Below are 22,091 nucleotides of genomic sequence, written 5' to 3'. Positions count from 1 at the left end.
AACAGGGCGACAGGATCCTTTGGTTTGGACAGTCCTTCAAAGGTTCAGTCTCTTCTTCTAAAGATAGAACTGTCAGACAAAGATAAAATTTATTGTGGTTAATGTAGTTGGAATGAAAAATCCTTGAACTAAAGTTAGCAGAATATGTATGAAGTGATTAAAAAACTTTAAATTTAAAAAGATTTAAAGTCCAAAATTGTGACTATATTTAATTTTGATATTTTGGTTTCTGAAACTCATTTTGGGTTTCCTTTTCTGCATGCTGATTTAGTGTGATTTGTAAGGGTAAATATGTGTTTACCAAATGTGCTTTTTGTCACTGTTAGATTTCCAGCTCGAGACCTATGTGCTGCTACTCATTTTCCAATGAAGTACATCCTGGTAACTGGTGGTGTCATCTCAGGCATTGGCAAAGGAATCATTGCAAGCAGCATTGGCACCATACTGAAATCATGTGGTCTACGAGTCACTGCAATCAAAATTGATCCTTATATTAACATAGATGCTGGAACTTTCTCACCATATGAGCATGGTATGAAGGGTGATCCTTTTCTTTCTGCATGCATAAGTTCAATTACGTTTTGTTTTCATAAACAGAATTTAAGTGTATCATGTGAATGCATTATAGACTGCATCTAGTGAAAACTAGATAACAAAAGGAAATGACACGTAATATGGGGATATAGAGGTATGGACTACTGAAGATATTGGTGTTAAATGTGGTTTTATTTAATGCCATCAGCAGTGAATGCTACATGGTAAGATAAAGCAACAATTAGTTCAGTTCAGGTTATACCTAATTCGAACATTGTGTGAAGACTTGTGAAGACAGAGAAATAACACAAAGAGGTCTAAAGAGCCTGGAAATAACAACATGAGAATCAGCTTGGAAATACAAAGTATGATACAATGAGAACAACAAATCTGAACATAGATATTTAGGGGGAGGGAACCACTTGGAAAGCAGTGATGCCATAAGCTCAGTTAGATTTGATCATATAATGCAGTATAGTGATGAAAAGTGGGCAATGGAATTTTGGGCTGCTCTGCCAGAGGCATCAAGTCATAGAGTTAATAAGGACTCTCTAACACAGGGTAGATGAGATAGTATCTAGAATGTGAAATCAAAATCAGTGGGATTGCACAGATGTAACGGGTCAGAATTTGACCCACTGTGCCCAGGCACCTCCTCTATCTGAGTGGGCTTAGCACTTCCCCCTCTGGCAGTGGCGGGGCCTGGAGTAAATCAGCCCCGCTCTGGATATAGTTTGTCTTCCCACTCTGTGTTTATTTATCAATATTTTCAAGGTAGGCCTTGGGGCAGGCCCAAGGAGTGCTCCTCCACCAAACAAAAAGATAAATTAACAAACACAAAATAAAGGGGGATACCTTTTTCTGCTGTCTCCCTCATTAGGGGCATTGGGGTGTTTTCCTTTTATTGGCCCTGGGATGTCAGTCCTTCCCCTAAACAGGCACTCATATTTGGTTGTTTCCCCTGTACCGGGGGGGTTCTACCAATTTTGCCTTCCCAAGCAGTCACTGCTGAATTGCCGCCACCGCAACAGCAGCGGAGCTGCCGCCCAAAAGCTGCCGCGGCGGGAAGAGCAGTGGAGCTGCCGCCGAATTGCTGCCACGGGACATGGACCGCTGCCCCATTCTAAATGCCGCCCCAAGCACCTGCTTGGAAAGCTGGTGCCTGGAGCCAGCCCTGCCCCTGTAGGGAGGAGAACAGCCTCTCAACCTGGAGAAGCTTCTCTCCCTGTTGCACCTAGCCTTGCAGCAGCTTGTCTCTCCTCCTCCTCCTCTCTCACCACAGGAGGAGTTTTTAAAGGTCTCAGGTCTGAGGTAACCCCTTATCAGATTATAAGAAAAAGGGCCTTTATCATTCTAGGGCTAACATACCTGCCTTCCACCACTCTCTTGCAAATGTCCAGCCTGACTTTATCAAGCCACTCATTTTGTTCTCAGCACCTCAGTACCAAATATCTGTCAACAAATTGGAGGGTATTCAAAGAGCAACATAAATAACTAAGGGGTCATAAGGCTTACAAGAAGAGATGTAAATAATTAAATATGTATAATTTGACTTTAACGACAAAGTTGGGTCTGTTGACATTTTAAATGCCAGTCCTGTGTAGAGAAGGACTGTCAGAAAGAGATTTGGGTTGAATGATGTCAATTGGATTGAAAACAAGGCAAAAAAGTTCGAACAAGGGCAAATGTGTATATTATTGGCTAGTGGCTTGGTAAAGACAGCATTGTGGGATCTACCAACATGTCTTGGTCAAACTCTTAGACAAAACTCCCATATCCTTCTGATATCCTAAAACACCTAGGAGAGCGAGGTTGAACCTGACACCTCAGACTTTAATTAAATAATCCAAATTAGAATAGATTGGCTGGGACAAATTCATCTAGGTGTCAAAAGCATGTGGCTATGCTGCTAACGAGCCAGCTTTGGAAAACATCCCACAAGCCACTAGCATTAGTTGAAAGTGTACATTTTAGTCTCTCTCAGAAAACTGGAGTACTGTAAATGTTTAGGAGTTGAAGTTTTAAAGCTTGTTTGATTACATACAATTCTCCGTACTTGTTGTACGAAGTTGATCATGATGGCTGAAAAAAAATTGCTGATGAGTTATCCAAATCTTACGTGGTCATGGTCCAGATTTATAAAGGAAAACACTACTTGCATCCTCTGCCACATCATTGATTTGCTCATCACAAAATAAGTTGTGCACCGCATTCAAACATGTACCTCCTGCCAATAGTAGTGTTTTAAATTATGTTTCTTAGGCAAATTCTGACTGTGGGTCTTTAGTGTACCCCGCAGCTTTTGGAGGCAGAGACAAACTTGTTGGCTTTGGATGCAGGCATAGCTTCTCCCATTGAAGCTAAGCTACTCCAGTTCTTTTTGTCTCCAGAGCTTCAAGGACTGAAAATGAACCCAAACTATTTAAATTGTATATGTTAAAACAGAGATGGGCAAACTACGGCCCGCAGGCCACATCTGGCCCACGGGCCCGTCCTGTCTGGCCCCTGAGCTCCTGGCCCGGGAGGCTAGCTCCCTGCCCCTCCCCTTCTGTTCCCACTCCCCTGCAGCCTCAGCTGACTGCATTGTTGGCGTAATACTCTGGGTGGTGGGGGCTGCAGAGCCGCAGCCTGACCCGGTGCTCTGTGCTGCATGGTGGTGTGGCTGTCTCCAGCCAGGCAGCACGGCTGCCTGTCCTGGTGCTCTGGGTGGCACTGCCAGCCACCGGTGCTCCAGGCAGCTCGGTAAGGGGGCAGGGAGCAGGGGGGGTTGGATAGAGGGCAGAGGAGTGGGGGTGTGGGTAGGGGTCGGGGCAGTCAGAGGGCAGGGAACAGGGGGGTTGAATGGGGTCAGGGATCCTGGGGGGGCAGTCAGGAAGGAGAGGAGGGGTTGGATGGGGTGGCGGGGGGCAGTCAGGGGTGGGGGATCTGGAGGTGATCAGGGGACAGGGAGGGGTGGATGGGGCATGGGTTCTGGGGGGGCCATCAGGGGACAGGGAACGGGGGGGTTGGATGGGGCAGGAGTCCCGAGGGGGCCGTCAGGGGGCGAGAAGCGGGGGTGGGGGTTAGATAGGGGGTGGGGGCTGGGCCATACTTGGCTGTTTGGGGAGGCACAGCCTCCTCTAACTGGCCCGCCATACAATTTCGGAAACCCGATGTGGCGTTCAGGCCAAAAAGTTTGCCCGCCCCTGTGCTAAAACGTGATATGTTAATATGATCTACAAAACCTCATTGCAAAGATTTTCCCCTTTTGCAGGCCAGTCACCCTTGCTATGGCAGAATAAATGCCAAAAGAGCCCAGAAGTAAAAAGTGCCTCAATTGTTTCTCTTTGCTCCTAAAGTGAAGTGTTTGAGGGGGTGTAAAGAGGTGTATTTTTGTGTCAGAAAAGATGGCTCTATACTTGGGAGACAGATCTGAGGCCAGAAAAGACTCTTGAACTCCCTTCCTGACCAGCAGCTGGTAAAAGGGAAATCTATGATGTAAAGAGATAAGGGTCACCTTGCTCCCAAAGTGAAGCAGGAGCAGTGCACCAAACAACCTCCTAAAAAACCAAATGTAGCCCACCCAAGGGACCTTAGGCCTCCAAAATGGCCACAATGGATATGTCAGAGGAGAATGATAGAACTCTCCATCAGAATCATGGTCAGCTGCACAAGCAATGCTGGGTATGTTTACACTGCAGCTGGGAGTGTGCCTCCCATCCTGGCTAGACAGACAAACACTATCTCCGCTTGAGTTAGCACACTAAAACTAGCAGCATGGACGTTGTGACATGGGCAGCGACACGGGCTAGGCATCTGAGTACGATCCCGCATGACCCCCCTGGGTCCATACTTGAGTGGCTAGCCTGTGCCATCACCTGAGCAGCAATGTTTACACTGCTATTTTTAGTGTGCTAGCTTAAGTAGAGCAGGCATGTATCTGTCTACCTAGGCTAGGAGGCATGCTTCCAGCTGCAGTGTAGACATACCCAGCATTGCTTGTGCAGCTGACCGTGGTCCTGATGGAGGGTGGTTCTCTGTGGCAGCAGAGGGAACAGAGCTTCTGTGAGGAGTCAGAGCCACGTAGTCCGCAGTGATCCGCTCAAGGTCATTCTTGGCAGTATCATTGGTGCCCACGTGGAGAAGCAGGAAGGGGTAGCGATCCGAGGGCTTGATGAGTCTCGGCAGTCTCTCCGTCACATCGCGAATCTTAGCCCCTGGCAAGCAGCAGACTTCTCGGTTTTCCCGGTCAGGGCGGCAGATAGATGACTCAGTCCCCCGGAGGAGAGAGTCCCCGACCACCACCACCCGCCTTCTCCTCTTGGGACTTCAGGAAAGCAGACTTCGACTCCCTCAGGGAACAGATGGCCAGGATCCCCTGGGGGACTAACATGAAGGGGAAGGGAGTCCAGGAGAGCTGGCTGTATTTCAAGGAATCCCTGTTGAGGTTACAGGGACAAACCATCCCGATGAGTCGAAAGAATAGTAAACATGGCAAGCGACCAGCTTGGCTTAATGGTGAAATCCTAGCGGATCTTAAACATAAAAAAGAAGCTTACAAGAAGTGGAAGGTTGGACATATGACCAGGGAAGAGTATAAAAATATTGCTCGGGCATGTAGGAAAGATATAAGGAGGGCCAAATCGCACCTGGAGCTGCAGCTAGCAAGAGATGTCAAGAGTAACAAGAAGGGTTTCTTCAGGTATGTTGGCAACAAGAAGAAAGCCAAGGAAAGTGTGGGCCCCTTACTGAATGAGGGAGGCAACCTAGTGACAGAGGATGTGGAAAAAGCTAATGTACTCAATGCTTTTTTTGCCTCTGTTTTCACTAACAAGGTCAGCTCCCAGACTGCTGCGCTGGGCATCACAGAATGGGGAAGAGATGGCCAGCCCTCTGTGGAGATAGAGGTGGTTAGGGACTATTTAGAAAAGCTGGACGTGCACAAGTCCATGGGGCCGGACGAGTTACATCCGAGAGTGCTGAAGGAATTGGCGGCTGTGATTGCAGAGCCCTTGGCCATTATCTTTGAAAACTCGTGGCGAACGGGGGAAGTCCCGGATGACTGGAAAAAGGCTAATGTAGTGCCAATCTTTAAAAAAGGGAAGAGGGAGGATCCTGGGAACTACAGGCCAGTCAGCCTCACCTCAGTCCCTGGAAAAATCATGGAGCAGGTCCTCAAAGAATCAATCCTGAAGCACTTACATGAGAGGAAAGTGATCAGGAACAGTCAGCATGGATTCACCAAGGGTAGGTCATGCCTGACTAATCTAATCGCCTTTTATGATGAGATTACTGGTTCTGTGGATGAAGGGAAAGCAGTGGATGTATTGTTTCTTGACTTTAGCAAAGCTTTTGACACGGTCTCCCACAGTATTCTTGTCAGCAAGTTAAGGAAGTATGGGCTAGATGAATGCACTATAAGGTGGGTAGAAAGCTGGCTAGATTGTCGGGCTCAACGGGTAGTGATAAATGGCTCCATGTCTAGTTGGCAGTCGGTGTCAAGTGGAGTGCCCCAGGGGTCGGTCCTGGGGCCGGTTTTGTTCAATATCTTCATAAATGATCTGGAGGATGGTGTGGATTGCACTCTCAGCAAATTTGCAGATGATACTAAACTGGGAGGAGTGGTAGATACGCTGGAGGGGAGGGATAGGATACAGAAGGACCTAGACAAATTGGAGGATTGGGCCAAAAGAAATCTGATGAGGTTCAATAAGGATAAGTGCAGGGTCCTGCACTTAGGATGGAAGAATCCAATGCACCGCTACAGACTAGGGACCGAATGGCTAGGCAGCAGTTCTGCGGAAAAGGACCTAGGGGTGACAGTGGACGAGAAGCTGGATATGAGTCAACAGTGTGCCCTTGTTGCCAAGAAGGCCAATGGCATTTTGGGATGTATAAGTAGGGGCATAGCGAGCAGATCGAGGGATGTGATCGTTCCCCTCTATTCGACACAGGTGAGGCCTCATCTGGAGTACTGTGTCCAGTTTTGGGCCCCACACTACAAGAAGGATGTGGATAAATTGGAGAGAGTCCAGCGAAGGGCAACAAAAATGATTAGGGGTCTAGAGCACATGACTTATGAAGAGAGGCTGAGGGAGCTGGGATTGTTTAGTCTGCAGAAGAGAAGAATGAGGGGGGATTTGATAGCTGCTTTCAACTACCTGAAAGGGGGTTCCAAAGAGGATGGCTCTAGACTGTTCTCAATGGTAGCAGATGACAGAACGAGGAGTAATGGTCTCAAGTTGCAATGGGGGAGGTTTAGATTGGATATTAGGAAAAACTTTTTCACTAAGAGGGTGGTGAAACACTGGAATGCGTTACCTAGGGAGGTGGTAGAATCTCCTTCCTTAGAGGTTTTTAAGGTCAGGCTTGACAAAGCCCTGGCTGGGATGATTTAACTGGGAATTGGTCCTGCTTCGAGCAGGGGGTTGGACTAGATGACCTTCTGGGGTCCCTTCCAACCCTGATATTCTATGATATGATGATTCATCAGAGACTGCATCCATTCCCTGAATCAGCCAATGTACAAAGAGGAGACATTTTCAAAGGGACAAAGGGAAGTTAGGTGACCAACTCCCATTGACAATCAGTAGGAATTGGGTACCTAACTCTCATTTGTGCCTTTGAAAAATCTTCCTCAAGGATTACACTAGCTTCTGCAAGACCTCTAACCCCCTCATAGTCAGACTGTGCAAGTCTTTTGCAAAAATTGTAGAGTATGCCAAGAGCTAATGGAGTTCTCAGACACATCAGCCTTTGAGGATTCCATTAGCTGCTGGAAATCTTTAAAAATATTTGCTAAATGTCTGCATAGTTTCACACAGAGAGGGCTGTAGGTCCTGCATCTGATCTAGTTTTGAGTATCTTGGTTGATCAATACAAACTCTAGAATGAAATAACCAGACTTCCAGAAAATACTGAAAGTCACACTATTTCATTGTCTGGAAGATGGACTGGGTGATCTAATAGGTTTTTTTAATCTCTAACTTTTATAATACTATGAATAAATTTAATGTTACTAGGCCAACCTATATTTGAGATACAATATTTTTAAAAGATGATAGACCTTTCCAAGAGCTCATTTTTCAAAGAGTTTCCTATAAAGTTTTCTGGCAGGAGGCCACATGTAATAAATTTCAGACAGAAAGGAGTCTTTCTGAGGAAGGTAGAAGTGAAGGTCAAAATTAGTTTTATAATGGAAAACTCGTTATAGTCTTAACTATAAAGTCACTTTCTCGGTTCCATGATAAGTCAAACCTTTGGCAGTTTCATTCTTGTCAGTTTGACAGCTTCAAAAGTTATAGCCTGTGGTGTGAATGTCCTGTGGGTGGTTAGTGTAGTGGAGAACTGGAGAAAACCCCCTTGATTACTAAAATATTTCCAGCTGTGCTTGGAGTTGAAGTGTACTCTGGTATCTGTTTAAAATGAAAAGGGGCTTATTCACCACAGGAATCAAATTCAGAACTGGGTCCTGTCAATTTCAAGTCCAGGAGGCAGGTGCTTTGAAGAACTGAACTGTTGCTTTTCAAGTCAGAGGGAGATATGACTTACAGAGTAGCAGAGCAGCACTTGAAAGGGGTTAGCTCAGATCTCAATGCTGAGGCAGCCTAGTCCAATAGATAGGCACAGGACTGGGACTTAAGGAGAACTGGATTCTATTCCTGGCTCTGCCATTGCCTTACTGGGTGACCTTAGGTATGTTGCCTTATCTACTGATTGTGTATTCATTATATTGATCAATTAGAAATCCCAATAACATTCTGTGGGTTAAGAGGGTCCTGGCTCCTGATGAGACCCAGAAGTATTAGAGTTATCACAATGATGAGAACCCTGGTGTGCACAGCAGAGATGCTCATACTTAGGAAAGGCCTTCTGTCTTGGTAATATTTTTTTAGCACGGTTAGCAATATCACAAACACTTCAACTCCGCGAAGAGGGTAGAAATAATATAAAATGAGTGTCTGAGCATCCATATACTCACACTATTTCTTGCAGAACAACCCAAAAGGTTAGTCATCATCTTCATTGTCATCCTTACTAGCAGTCATTGTCCTGGCCTCTTCCAAGGCATATTGGCCGAAATGCATTTTCACTGTGCCTAGCGTATATTCAGTAGGGGTCTCAGCCCCTTTTCCTTGTCTGTATTTCCTCACCCTACTAAAGTTGGGGTGCTCTTCTCCCATAAGTTTTACCTCAAGTTTATTAGCATATTCGTCAATTAGTGTCTATGGCATTCTTGTGGTTGGATATCTTCTGATGTTCCTAGCTTAAAATATCTAAAGCTGGTATTAACTGACATCTTGTGGTTACCTGTCAGAAGTTGAGTCATACTCATTTATTAAAGCATTCTGTCTTGTGATATCTTATGATCTAGGGTTACTCCTGGTTATCTTATGAGGCCTTAGGCCTTGATTAGTTTAGCTAAGCCAGGGGTTCTCACAATACATTTTTTGGTGGTCTCAGTGTGTGGCCACCAACTCTTGCTGGTGGCTGCTCTGACAATTTTTCCTAAAATACTTAATTAACTTTAGGAAAAAAAACAGTAAATATGCACACATACATGTCCAAATCGTTGTCATTTATTTATGTAGTTGGAAGGCAGTAGGAAGTAGAGCTCTCCATTCAGTGCACCCAGACTTTGTTCCTATTCTAGTGCTCGGAGGGTGTCATGGAGTGGGAGCCCCTCACCCTGTTGAGAAGCTGCCAAGCCCTGAAGCAGCCCTGAGCTACTGCGATAACTACAGCATCTGTAAACAGTGCGTGCGGCCCCAGGCAGGGGAAGCACTGACCAGGCTCTCTGTCCCTGCCTCCCATGGCCCTTCAGTGAGACCCCGCCCCAGGTAAGGTGGGTCAGGAACTCCCTGGCCACCTGTGGAGTCCTAGGCTCCGTGCCCAGATTGGGCGGGAGCAGGAGAGCGCCCCAGCAATCGAATGCTGCAGCCACCTCCACTGACGAGCCATCTCCAGTGCCATGTACACCAGCCCCATGTGTTTCCAGAGGCGCTGCCAAGCACTCATGAGGCGGAGGTTGCGTGGTGTAGGTCACCAATCCCTGGTGGTGCATCTCACTGCCCTTGGTAACAGCTATTCTGGAGCAACAGCTGGGCGCTGCAGGGAGGGGCCACTGCGTTGTCTCCTCCAATTTCCACCCATGCTTTGGAGGCTGTTGTGGCTGCAAAAAAATCCACTGGTGGCTGCATGTGGCCACGGTGCCCGCATTTGAAAAATGCTGAGCTAAGCTATTGTCTTACAGGCCTTGAGGCTTTTAGGTGCATTGCATTACTGCCTTAACTTACACCTATGTCTTACCTACCAATACCTATAGGCTACAGGTAAATTGTTTAGGCCATACTTTTCAAATATTGGTACCTCAAGTTAATCTGAACTTAAGTCACTATTTCTCATAAATGTCAAGTTGTGCTGCTTTTTTACATATAAAAAGAAAAGGAGTACTTGTGGCACCTTAGAGATTAACACATTTATTTGAGCATAAGCTTTTGTGAGCTACAGCTCACTTAATTGGATGTGTAATTGGAAATTATCACTAGAGATATTCATTTAAATGAAAAAGTAAGTAAATAAATGCATTTATTATAAAGGAAAAGAAAATCCTGTTTCAGATATAAAAAGCTATATCTAGAACAAGCAGTTTAGTGAATTTTTTACTAAAGGTGATAAAGCAAAGTTCCTTTGACTGCTGTATGCAAACTAGTATATTTTTAATAAATATTTCATTGTGTGCCTAAAGGCATACCAATCCTTTAACAATAGGTTATAATAGCTCATACTATCAAATAAAAGTTAACAAGTCTATTTATATACTTGTTGCTGATAATAATAATATAATAGCACTCATCATCTTCAAAATGCTTTTACAAATATTAATTAAACCTGTTTGCATTATTGAAACAGTTCTGGGAGCTATTGTAAATTTTCAGTAGGTAACTTTTTAAATGAGAGGGCCAAATTTTGCACTAGATTATGTTCATGTAATTCTGTGTTCTGCACTGAGGTTGTGCAGTTTAACTGAGGGCAGACTTTTGCCCTCATTTTTATAAAGATATAAATATTATTAGATTTTTATTCATTAATAATTTAAAAAGAATATCAGCAGTTATTATTTTTATGGACCAATCTCTTGCCATATGTATTTTAAACCATATTAATATTTGAATTAAACAGATGACAGAAAGAATCCACATAAAATGAACTCCGTGATTTTTAAAAAACCTGTGAAATATAAAAGGATCTAATTAAAAAAGGAGAAAAGAAAAAGAAATAAAAAGGAAAAAATCCTGCTCCAGGGCTAAGCCTTTGTAGGCTATACTTTAGCCTGGCCTATGCCATGGAGCTGCCCATCTCCACTCACTCCACTCATTCTCCTAAACCTTGGGACAGTGTCCATCAGGTTTGACTTCCTGCAGCTCACATTAGTGAAGAAAATGGGGCGTTAAGTCAAAACTGGATGTAAAAAACAAGGTTTAAATCTATCTATATATGTAAATAGAGAAAACAGTTACATGGCTTCTTGTTTCCCATCTTGTCTGTGTCCAGGTTAATTTAAGTATGGCATTTCGGTTGCAGTAAATGTTTTCAGGTGAATGAAATATAGAAATCTGTCCTCTTCCCTTGCCCCAATATCATCTAATGGGAGTCAGAACGTCATATTTCAGTCTTTTAGATCGTATCATCGGTTATTTTTTATAATCCCAAAACATTTCCTCTTCTTTAAGGGCCTGATCCAGTGCCCATTGAAATCAATGGAAAAACTCTCACTGATAGACTGGGTATCAGGTCATGCTCTAAAAGAGTTGGCCGTGCAGTCTGAAAATATGCCAGCTTTCCCCCATTACTACAAAATACCAGGTTCTAAGTCTTCCTCAAAGTTTGCAAAGTACCCTTCTGTATCAATAGTCTTACAAGTAATCAATACAGCTCTGTGTGTAACACTCACGTTTGCTTGTCAGTAACCTCCTAGCAGACACCAGGCTGACTGGTCCCTTTGATCAAAATGCTGCCAGCAATGTAACTTTAGCTAGCTGAACCCATAGTTCAGAGTTCCCAGGTTAATCTTTTCCTGATTTCAAATTAGCCAAAGTTTCCTCATTCTTTATTCTCAAGGAGCCTGCTCTTGAGAGGTGGTGGGCGTACTCAGCCCCCGTGACTTAAATGGGAAATTAATAGCACACTGGAGGAATGTAGCATCTCACAGATTGTAAATCATCTACCCTCTTGTGCAGTGCATTTTCTTTCATTATTTGTTTAAAGAGAGTGTGATATCCTGATGGACACATTTTTACATTGCAACTGTGTATTTACATATTCTAGAGCTTACCTTCAAAAGATTTTATCTTTGTTTGTATAATATGAATCCAGCAAATTATCTAGTCATTGATGCGTAAGAGCAGTGCTCTTGCTGAAGTACTTTTCAGTTCTCCAAAGCACTTTCCCATCTGATTTCATATGGAGCCATATTGGAGGCAACAGGTGTGGTTCCCTCACAGGCTGATGAAGGTCACTCTTTAAAAGAGGCATCTTTAGAGATCGAAAAAAGTCTCTGGGCTTGATCCAAAGCTCTTTGAAGTCAATGGAAAGATTCCACTGCCTTCAGTGGTCACTGGATAAGTCCCTAGCTGTGGGTATGACAAACCAGATATTTATGCTGAAACAACTGAATCAAAACTAGGGGTAACATTTTCAAAACTTGCTAAGTCACTCATGCAGATTTTACCCCAAATCTGAGCCTAAAATAATTAACATAATTGAAATAAAGCACTGCACTTCATTGCACTTATTTATACAGCACCTTTACTAAAATGTATTTATTATGTTTGCAGAATTCCTGCCATTTATTTAGTAATTTGTAATCATTACATTGTTTTCCTATGTGTTAATGTAGGAGGAAAACCCAGGGCAATTTATTTTGTACCTTTTCATTTTCTTTTTCAGGTGAAGTTTTTGTACTAAATGATGGTGGAGAAGTTGACTTAGACTTGGGAAATTATGAAAGATTCTTGGACATCAACCTATATAAAGATAATAACATCACCACTGGAAAGATCTATCAACATGTAATCAATAAAGAAAGACATGGAGATTACTTGGGAAAGACAGTTCAAGGTACTTTCCGTGACGGGTTCGGTCACAGAGACCCCCTTGGGACTGTCACCTGATGTGCTGTGACTACCTCTAAGCCAGTTTTCTCTGCCAGTTTGGGCCTACAGAACCCTAATTTGTTGAGCCAGACATGCCAGTCTGCTCCAACACAGACCCAGGGTCTGAGCCACGCGCTCCAAAGCTGCAGACTTAACTGAAAACAGCTTAAGAAGTGCTCCTGTCTCTAGCACTCACACACCCAGCTCCCAATGGGATCAAACCCCAAATAAATCTGTTTTACTCTGTATAAAGCGTATACAGGGTAAACTAATAAATTGTCCACCCTCTATAACACTGATAGAGAGATATACACAGCTGTTTGGTCCCCCAGGTATTAATTGCTTACTCCGGGTTAATTAATAAGCAAAAGTGATTTTATTAAGTATAAAAAGTAGGATTTAAGTGGTTCCAAGTAATAACAGACAGAACAAAGTTAGTTATCAAGCAAAATAAAACAAAACACACAAGTCTAAGCCTAATATATTAAGAACTGATTACAGATAAAATCTCACCCTGAGATGTTCCAATAAGCTTCTTTTACAGACTGGACTCCTTCCTAGTCTGGGCCCAGTCCTTTCCCATGGTACAGTTCTTGTTAGCTCCAGCTCAGGTAGTAACTAGGGGATTTCTCATGACTGGAACCTCCTTTGTTCCGTTCCACCCCCTTATATAGCTTTGGCACAAGGCGGGAATCTTTTGCCTCTGTGGGTCCCCACCCCTCCTTCTAAATGGAAAAGCACCAGGTTTAAGATGGATTCCAGTACCAGGTGAAATGATCACATGTCCTGTGAGACCCCAAGCCTTCATTCTTCCTGGCCTGACTCACAGGAAGGCTTGCAAGTAAACAGAGCCATTTACAACCAACTGTCCTAGTTGATGGGAGCCATCAAGATTCCAAACCACCATTAATGACCCACATGTTGCATAATTACAATAGGACCTCAGAGTTATAGTTCATATTTCTAGTTTCAGATACAAGAATGATACATGTATACAAATAGGATGATCACATTCAGTAGATTATAAGCTTTGTAATGATACCTTACAAGAGACCTTTTGCATGAATCATATTCCAGTTACATTATATTCACACTCATTAGCATATTTTCATAAAATCATATGGAGTGCAACGTCACACTTTCCATGTAGGTTAAAGTCATGCAAATTATTTGAGTTTCTAATAAAGACTGTTTAGAACAATTACTTGGGTAACTTTTATTTACTCAGAGGGATACTGACATATTTGCATTACTGGATTAATGTGAATGAAGTGCTCACTTCAAATACTTTCCTGGATTTATGATAATTTTGTTGATAAATTGGACAACTGAAATTGTAAGTTAATTTAGATCAAGGACAGTTTGAGTGCAGTAGGTAAGTGTGCTGAAGCTGCCTATTTTTCTAGTTGAGCACATTGTTCTGTCCTCCAGATGGTCCAGGAGGAGTTTGCTTCCCATGTGCATTCCAGTAATCAAGCTTTACTTGCATATATGTTTACAAAGAGCAAATTTCAGTTGCATCTATAAATATTCAGGAACATCCTTTTAAATTTGCATGCAGTCATTCACACTGGAAGTGCTGGCATGCTCATCCATTCGGGTTTCAGAGGGGGCATACTGCATACAGCAGCTGCTCTTTGCAGCCTTGACTAAACCCTTCCTCCTTGCCAACAAGATTTGGCCATACTTTAGTCTTCTGGAGGGACTTCTGCAGGCTCAAAGAAAGGAGGAACATGCAATGGGGCTGCTGCTTCCCCCTGTCATCTTCCCAGCTCAGTTACCCCACTGTGTTTTTCTCTCCTCTCTAAGTGGGAAGCAATATGTGGTCCTACATTAGGAAGTGCTTCCTTTTCTCATTTGCCTTGCAGTTGTTCCACACATTACTGATGCTGTTCAAGAATGGGTGATGAATCAGGCAAAGGTTCCTGTGGACAGTGACAAGAAAGAGCCACAAATATGTGTCATTGAGGCAAGTATGAAACTTCCCATCTCGGCAGATGTAATCCATGGGGTTGGTTATATGTGATGGATAAATAGAACTTTCTTTTCCTCTCTTGTTTTGTGCTGTGTATATATGTCAGACTGAGTTGATATGGATAGCAACAACAAAGACACACAAATACTGTATGGCCCTTGGCGTTGATTCTGAGTATGTTATGCATGGATTCCTCCCTGTGACTTCCATTAATGTGATTAAATCCCCATGCAGAGCATTGAAACTTGCTGAAGAGTGGCTCCTTAGGTACTGTTACTCTCTTAAAGCAGCCAGTCAGTGTAATTAAGTTCCGGTGTATGTATTTTCACAAGCCATATACAATGGATTCCAGCTACGTACACTGGGTTAACAATATTAAGGAGCAGGACTTAATTTCCTTGATGATCTCAGAAATCATGACATCATAGTCAGTAGAAGAACTCTTCAAATCATAGTTTGCAATCTTCAAACCAAGGATCCTTTCAGGTTGTTCATGATCATGCTTTCAAGAACGTATCTAAGAACTTATGGATTGAGGTCACATTTTAGCTATTTTATTTTTAAGGTCTTGCAAAACAGTACAGTCCCTCCTGTATAAAGCACTTTGAGATGTATGGACAAAAAGCACTACGTAAGTGCTAGGTGGTACTATTTATTATCATTCAAGTTTCGATGAAATTTTTGAAGAAGACATGTCTGGGAATTCGAAGAAAGAGTATTTAATGGATTTTAAGGCCAGGAAGGACTATTATTATCATCTAGTCTGAACTCCAGCATAACGCAGGCCATAGACACTTATTTATTTCTGTATGAAGCTCATAGTTTCTTTTTGAACTATAGCATATCTTTTAGAAAGACAATCCAGCCTTGATTTTAGCCTCAGGTTTCGGCTTGATTAGAAAGATTCCACTATATTTATGAAGTGTACAATATAGATCCAACATTTCCTTTAAGCTTAGACAGAGCAATAAACAGAAAAGTGCACAGGAACTTCCTTATATTAGATAGGGGTGAGGCTGTCACTGATTCTTTTTTCCAAATCAGGAAACTTTCTGTAGAGACCAAGACACACTCAAATACGGTTTCAAGGCTTTCAGGTTACAAATATAATTTATCAATTGCAAATTGTTGCAGTAAGTAGGTTTATTATATATATGTCAAATACAGTGAAGTCTGTGTGTGTGTGTGTGTGTGTGTTTTAATTTTAGTTGAACAAAAATGTGCAATGATTCCAGAGACCACAAGAGGGCACATCAGACCACATTCTGAGATAATTTTGCTTTTAACGATCTTGTTGGAAGACTGCTTATGCAGCTCCAGTCTTTCTATCTGTTTATGCAGCTCCAGTCTAGCTATTGCTGAATACGTTTCTTTATTAATTTAATTTATTCCTTACTTCTATCTTGTTCTGGCATAAAATGTTTCTAATTATTTCTGCTTTTACTAGGATGCCAAACTGGTGATGTGCAGTTTATCCCATTGTAGAGCTATGATAATAGCATTAGATGCCCTTTTCATATTTACCTCAGTTATTATTAATTCAGCAAAGAGGAAACTAAAAAACATTTTCATTCTCAATTACCAAATTGCAGTTTACTGTATTGATAACTTGTTCCTTACTACTTGATTCAAGAATACAGGTGTCTCCAAGATACTGAAAATTGTATATAAAGCATATAGTTTTCGGTGTTAACAGACTTATTCTTGTGAAAAACTGTGCCCTCAGCATTGAAAGTGAATAAAATCAGCATTGAAAATGAGTAAAGTTTTCCACATGAAGTGGCCCATGTAATGATGCAAAGGCTCCTTACAAGATGTGCCTTCAGAACCATACTTCATTCATTCTCACTCTTACAACATGCACAACTGAGATGAGCAATTGAAATTTTCAGGGCTGACAAAGTAGAAATTAATTTTTTTAATTGACAGAGCAGTAGTAAATTCTAAGCCTTCTTTTTCAGCTGGGTGGAACTATTGGAGACATTGAAGGAATGCCATTTGTTGAGGCATTCAGACAGTTCCAGTTTAAGGCAAAAAGAGAAAACTTCTGCAATATCCACGTTAGCCTTGTACCACAGGTAAGTTAGTAAGATAATATATTTTCATTTTCAGTTAAGTTTTTCCCTGTACTGCATTCTATATCATTTTTTAGGGGTTGTAGTGGAGGGAGTCAGTGTTTTAAAGCTTAAAGAGACAATGGGTGAAATCCTTGCTCCTCTGAAGCCAGTGGGAGTGTTGCCATTGTTTTTACTGTAGCCAGAATTTCACCCAATATTCTTTAATTGTCTCCCTTTTAGTATTCCAGGTAATGTAACTGAAGACTAATAAAACTAACTCATCTGTGAGTTTACATCTGCTTTATACTGCTGAAAATTTTGTGTTCTATCTAACCATAACTTTTACACCAATAAATAGATTAAAAGTTTTTTTTAAAGTTGTAAATATTTATAGGCAAGTTTTTGGAAAGTAGATGTGGGGGACTGACAATACCACCGTATTTTCCAGAATTTCTTTTGGATTATCCATATAGATAAAAAGGAGCCTATTCTGTCCTGATTTACATTAATCCATTTACAATTAATTTCAATGGTAGTTGAATGTGTATGTTTGAGGACAGAGTTGTGTACTAAATTCCAATCAGTTCCACTTGTGGAAGGTCACTGAAGGCATGGCACTGTTTTGTGGAGTTTCCGAGCTATTACAGAAGGTCCAGTTTTGGATGTTTCTCCTCCACAGTTCTGAGCCCTATACTCTCTATAGACTGGTCTAAAAGAGACAGTTGGCCTGAATTAGTGCTGTTAGGCTAGAAATTCCAAAGGGTTTCTAATGCATGCAATAATACAGTGTTACTATTCTCCATGCTAACATATTGTGCTTTGCTTTGATGTAGACCTTTTTCTCTTTATCAATATCCTTACTTTCACTGACATTTCTTTGTTTTTAACTATAATTGTCCTGATACTAGAACTGAGTTACTGTTTCAGCCTTTAAAATATGTTTCCAGCCTAATGCTACTGGAGAACAGAAAACGAAACCTACACAGAACAGTGTTCGAGCGCTGAGAGGCCTAGGTTTGTCTCCAGATCTGGTGAGTTCATAGGGCTATGATAAAATCTGTGTTTATCGGTCATCTAGATATATTGGTGTATGTAAATAATTCAAAGCATAAGACTCCAGTTCTTTCTACTCGGAAAGGGGATCTGTCTTAGGCCTGCTCTGCACTAGAAAATTAAGTTGGTTTAATTGTGTCACGCAGGGGTATGAAAAACCCACATCCCTGAGCGGTGTAGTTCGCTGACCTAACCCCTAGTATAGGCAGTGCTATGTCAATGGAAGAATTCTTCTGTTGACCTAGCTACCACCTATAGGGGAGGTGGATTATCTATGCCAATGAAAGAATCCTTCCCATTGTCAGAGGTAGTGTCTAAATTGAAGTGCTATAGCAGCGCAGCTGCAGTCGTGCAGCTATGCCGCTGTAGTATTTCAAGTGTAGACAAGCCCTTATGAGGGAGGGGAAGAAAGCAACTTGGACCATACCAGTGTACTAAAAAACCAAAGAAATTAAACTACAAAAATGTACTGAATGTCAATAAACTTTAATCCCTAAAATATCCCTAGCTGTGTACTTCCCCTTAAAGAGTCTTATAGCCAAATCTCCATACGTGGCTTTAAAAATCTAGGGTAAAGGTTGGATCGATTCTGAGAGGAATTCTTGGGATGTGAGGCTGTATCATCAGTTTTACTAATGAATTCAGAAAAATAATCCATCGTTTGAAAATGTGTGTCCAATTAAAATATTGATGTTCAGACCAACAATTTAATTATAAAATGTGTGAATGATGTGCAAAGGTGTTGCATTATTTCCTCAACCTGGCCTGTATCACAGGGGAAGCTGGGGGGGGGGGGGCAGAAAGCAGGCTCCAAAGAGCCACTGTGTCCTTCCTCATGCAGGAGAGGCCAGCACACTACCTAGCAAAGATATGCTTGTTCTCCGAATAAAATATGCTGGACTGTGTAGAAGCTTGTCATGGGGAACTTTGTCTTCGGAGCAGAGGGGAGACAGATTGCGATGATCTGAGCCAGAATCTGCTTCCTGGTATGCTCTAGTAGCAGCCCTTTGCTTGGGGCTCTGGGCAAAATCATAATAAAGTTCTAAGGGCTCAGCTCTGCAAGGTGTTGGGCATTCCCTTAATGTCCTGAGCTCCCTCCTGCTCCCACTGACTCTGTTGGGAGTTGAAGCTGCTTAGCACTTCATAGGAGTGTGTAGTATCTTACAGTATCAAGCCCCTAGTGAGATACATAACTCTGCTGTTTGGTATAATTATGTTATTATACAATGACAACATACACAAGTAAAGATTGTGTTCTGCCTTTTTTTTGGTAAATTTTCTCTTTCCTGAACCTTTCCAAGAGAGAGAACTGTTTAGTTCATATGTTATTCTGGATAAATGCTACTGTTTCAGTCATAAAATACATCCTCGTGTTTGGAATACCAATTAAGTGTAATTTGGTAGAACAAAGTTATTGAATTTTGTTCCTTTCACAGGTAAATCAATAATCTCAGTAATGAACACTGCAAAATTAATCAATCTGCCAGCACTTTGAAAGCCTGGCCCTTCGTTCCTTTCCCAGACAGAACTCCCATGGAGTGTTTGGGCTATCTGCATTGTACTTGTGGCAGACTTGTTAAACTTTGCCAATTTTCTTTTCTAAAATCCAATAAATAAAAATGGACTTTCCGATTACCTTAATTTCTACAAATTGGAAGCCTCCTATCCAGCAGAGATCATAAAATAAATGAATATCTTTTTTATAACTCATTAAACTAAATATGTTTTTGTGGTTCATTATAAAAATGTTAATATTTGTATGTGTGGGGGGAATGTTCCAGAATCAGTTGTCCATACTAACTATAACAAATTTTAAAATTATATCTCATAAATCACCTGAATGGTTTAAATGTGGTAAGACGGAATACTGTTTGTTAAAGAATATTCAAATCCTGTCCGTTTATTTTCTGATACAAAGGAAGAAATGTAAGATGCAAAAAAAACCCCAAACAACCAAGCAAATACAAACCAACCCCAAAGAAAACACACACTGGCAAATTCCAAAACTTAAAAGTAATCTTTAAAAACAACAGTTGAGACTGTTAAGTCACAGTGAATTCACCTCTATGTATAATAAACAAACACATTAGTGTTATCAAGAATAAAAGAACTATTTAATTATCACCCAACAACCCTAATGCTTACTCAAAATAAATACTATTCTGTCATTAGGAAACTCGAAAAATAAACAGTATGATGCAGTTATGAAAAGGAAACAATTCTATATGTACACTTCAATGATCCATATCAATAAGCCTGTAATGCAAGACTACCTACTTAATTTTATCATACATTAATAACATTACATAATTTTCCTATTAAACTACGTACATATTACTATCAAGGAAAAAACAATTATAGGCACTGTACCAGTTTTTTTTACTGTTAATGGATAAATATATTAACCAATATTTGCCATTTAAAAATATCTATTTAAAGAAAATATTTAGCTACTGAAATCAAACTAATAAAAAATACGTAAAGTCAAACAATCTATAGATTGGCATTAAGGTTGTTTCATTGTGATGCATTTTCTGTCATCTGATAATGATAATGTCTACAGTTATATGTAGGTTAGGTAAGATTTATTATCTTAGCTTCTCATTTCTTTGTTTTATTTCAGTTTTCACTGTTTAAAAAAACAGTGCCTATATTTTCATTCTAGGCTGTCTTAACATCCATTAGAATACAGTTATCAAAATCCCTTAATCGTAACTGCAACATCATCAGTTTGGTAAAGGACATGATAGGTAACCACACTGTTGTGACTTAAAAAGAAAAGGAGGACTCGTGGCACCTTAGAGACTAACAAATTTAGTCTCTAAGGTGCCACAAGTCCTCCTTTTCTTTTTGCGGATACAGACTAACACGGCTGCTACTCTGAAACCTGTTGTGACTTATTAACTTTAACTGTTTTTTGATGCAAAGTTTTCACTCATACCCAGTATTTCAGGATTTAGGGCCTAAATTTCAAACTCTGTTGCATGCAATTAACTTCAGACACAAAATGGGCACCTGATTTCTGGAGATCGTTAAAGTAATTGCCCGTGCCTTATTGTGAAAACTAGACTTCTAAAAACTGTTAATTTTTGAATGTGGAATGAAAGGAAAACAGATTAATGTAGTCACTTTCCCATATCCTGAATTCAGGCATAAGAACAATAATGTTCCTACTATCTGTAGCTGTTGACCACTAAAACAGAGTGGAGTAGTCTTCTTCTAAGCTAAAGAGCTTTGAAAATAGAGCACAATCTCTATACATCCAAGGGACTCTCTCATGACATCTTGAAAAATTATATCTTGTCTGGTTGCCAATGCTGCCTCCTTGAATTATATAATTCCTACTGTGAACCTGTATTTTATTGCTTTGGGAAATATAAACCAGCAGTTTTTTATTTCCTGCTATTGCTGATGCATTTAATTTTATGACTCCATTAGCAATAATTTTACCGCATCATGCAGACAACTCTTACCTCCTGGTGTCATCCTCTTGGAAGCTGTGTGTTAAGAATTGTAGACTTCTCTGTAATATCTTGAACACACATTGTCATGGCTGATAAAGCCTTTCTCCAAGACAGAAGTCAATTTTTAAGTGTACTGAATATTCATCCACATTTAGGTAAAGGGAATTTAAAAATTACTTACATAATTCTTCTTTAACGATTAGAACTTGCACTAGTTCTTTCTTTATGGTTTGCATTACATTTTTCCATACTGGAGTACCTGTTTTAAGGGTAGGCAAAATAAAATTCAGTTAGCATGTATTTTACTTAGCAAAGTGATCAAGGAGTAAGAGCAAGTTTACTGAACAAAAAGGCTTTTTAAAAATATAATCAGCACTTGCACACAAACAAATCATAAATAGGGGGGAAAGGCATTCTGTGTTTGTACAGTGCCTGACATCATGGGGACTAAGGCTCCTACGTGCTATGGTAACATAAATAATAATTGAGAAATTAATCACTTAACATCTGTCCTGGGAAAAAAAATTCCTTGTTGGTAAAAATTGCAAATATTTCCACAAATTCCCAAATGTCCTGCTTTCAGCACAAAGGATTCACAGATATAAATACATCAGAAAAAGGGAATTGGAAAGTTAGAAAAGAAAAGAAACTCCTCTCTTTGGTCTATCGACTTCTCTTTCAGGGACACAGAGCAGCTCCCAGGTCCACTGGGCAGCAGTCAGGTGAATTACAAACAAACCAAAATGTACTGTTAAGGTACTGGAAGGATAAAGAAAGTCATGTAAATAAACAAAGGATAACTGACAAAAACACAACAAACTTGGTGATAATGTATCACACTTTTGACTCTCCTTATTCTTTGCTATTTTGTGTG

At 41.0% G+C, this 22,091-nt stretch overlaps 1 protein-coding gene across 2 annotated transcripts in view; it reads left to right on the top strand.

Annotated features, from left to right (window-relative positions):
- The window catches only part of CTPS2 (CTP synthase 2), a 143,906-nt gene that overhangs the window by 9,842 nt on the left and 111,973 nt on the right, over positions 1 to 22,091 (top strand). For both annotated transcript variants that reach the window (XM_074967396.1, XM_074967388.1), the window contains 5 exons: positions 327 to 532; positions 12,463 to 12,633; positions 14,537 to 14,637; positions 16,605 to 16,721; positions 17,648 to 17,731. In XM_074967396.1, coding sequence (XP_074823497.1) covers positions 327 to 532; positions 12,463 to 12,633; positions 14,537 to 14,637; positions 16,605 to 16,721; positions 17,648 to 17,731 — 679 coding nt within the window. The remainder of the gene's footprint in view (positions 1 to 326; positions 533 to 12,462; positions 12,634 to 14,536; positions 14,638 to 16,604; positions 16,722 to 17,647; positions 17,732 to 22,091) is intronic.

Source organism: Natator depressus, chromosome 1, assembly GCF_965152275.1.
Source record: "Natator depressus isolate rNatDep1 chromosome 1, rNatDep2.hap1, whole genome shotgun sequence".
Classification (NCBI taxonomy): domain Eukaryota; kingdom Metazoa; phylum Chordata; order Testudines; family Cheloniidae; genus Natator; species Natator depressus.
This window is presented reverse-complemented; position numbering and strand designations above follow the sequence as displayed.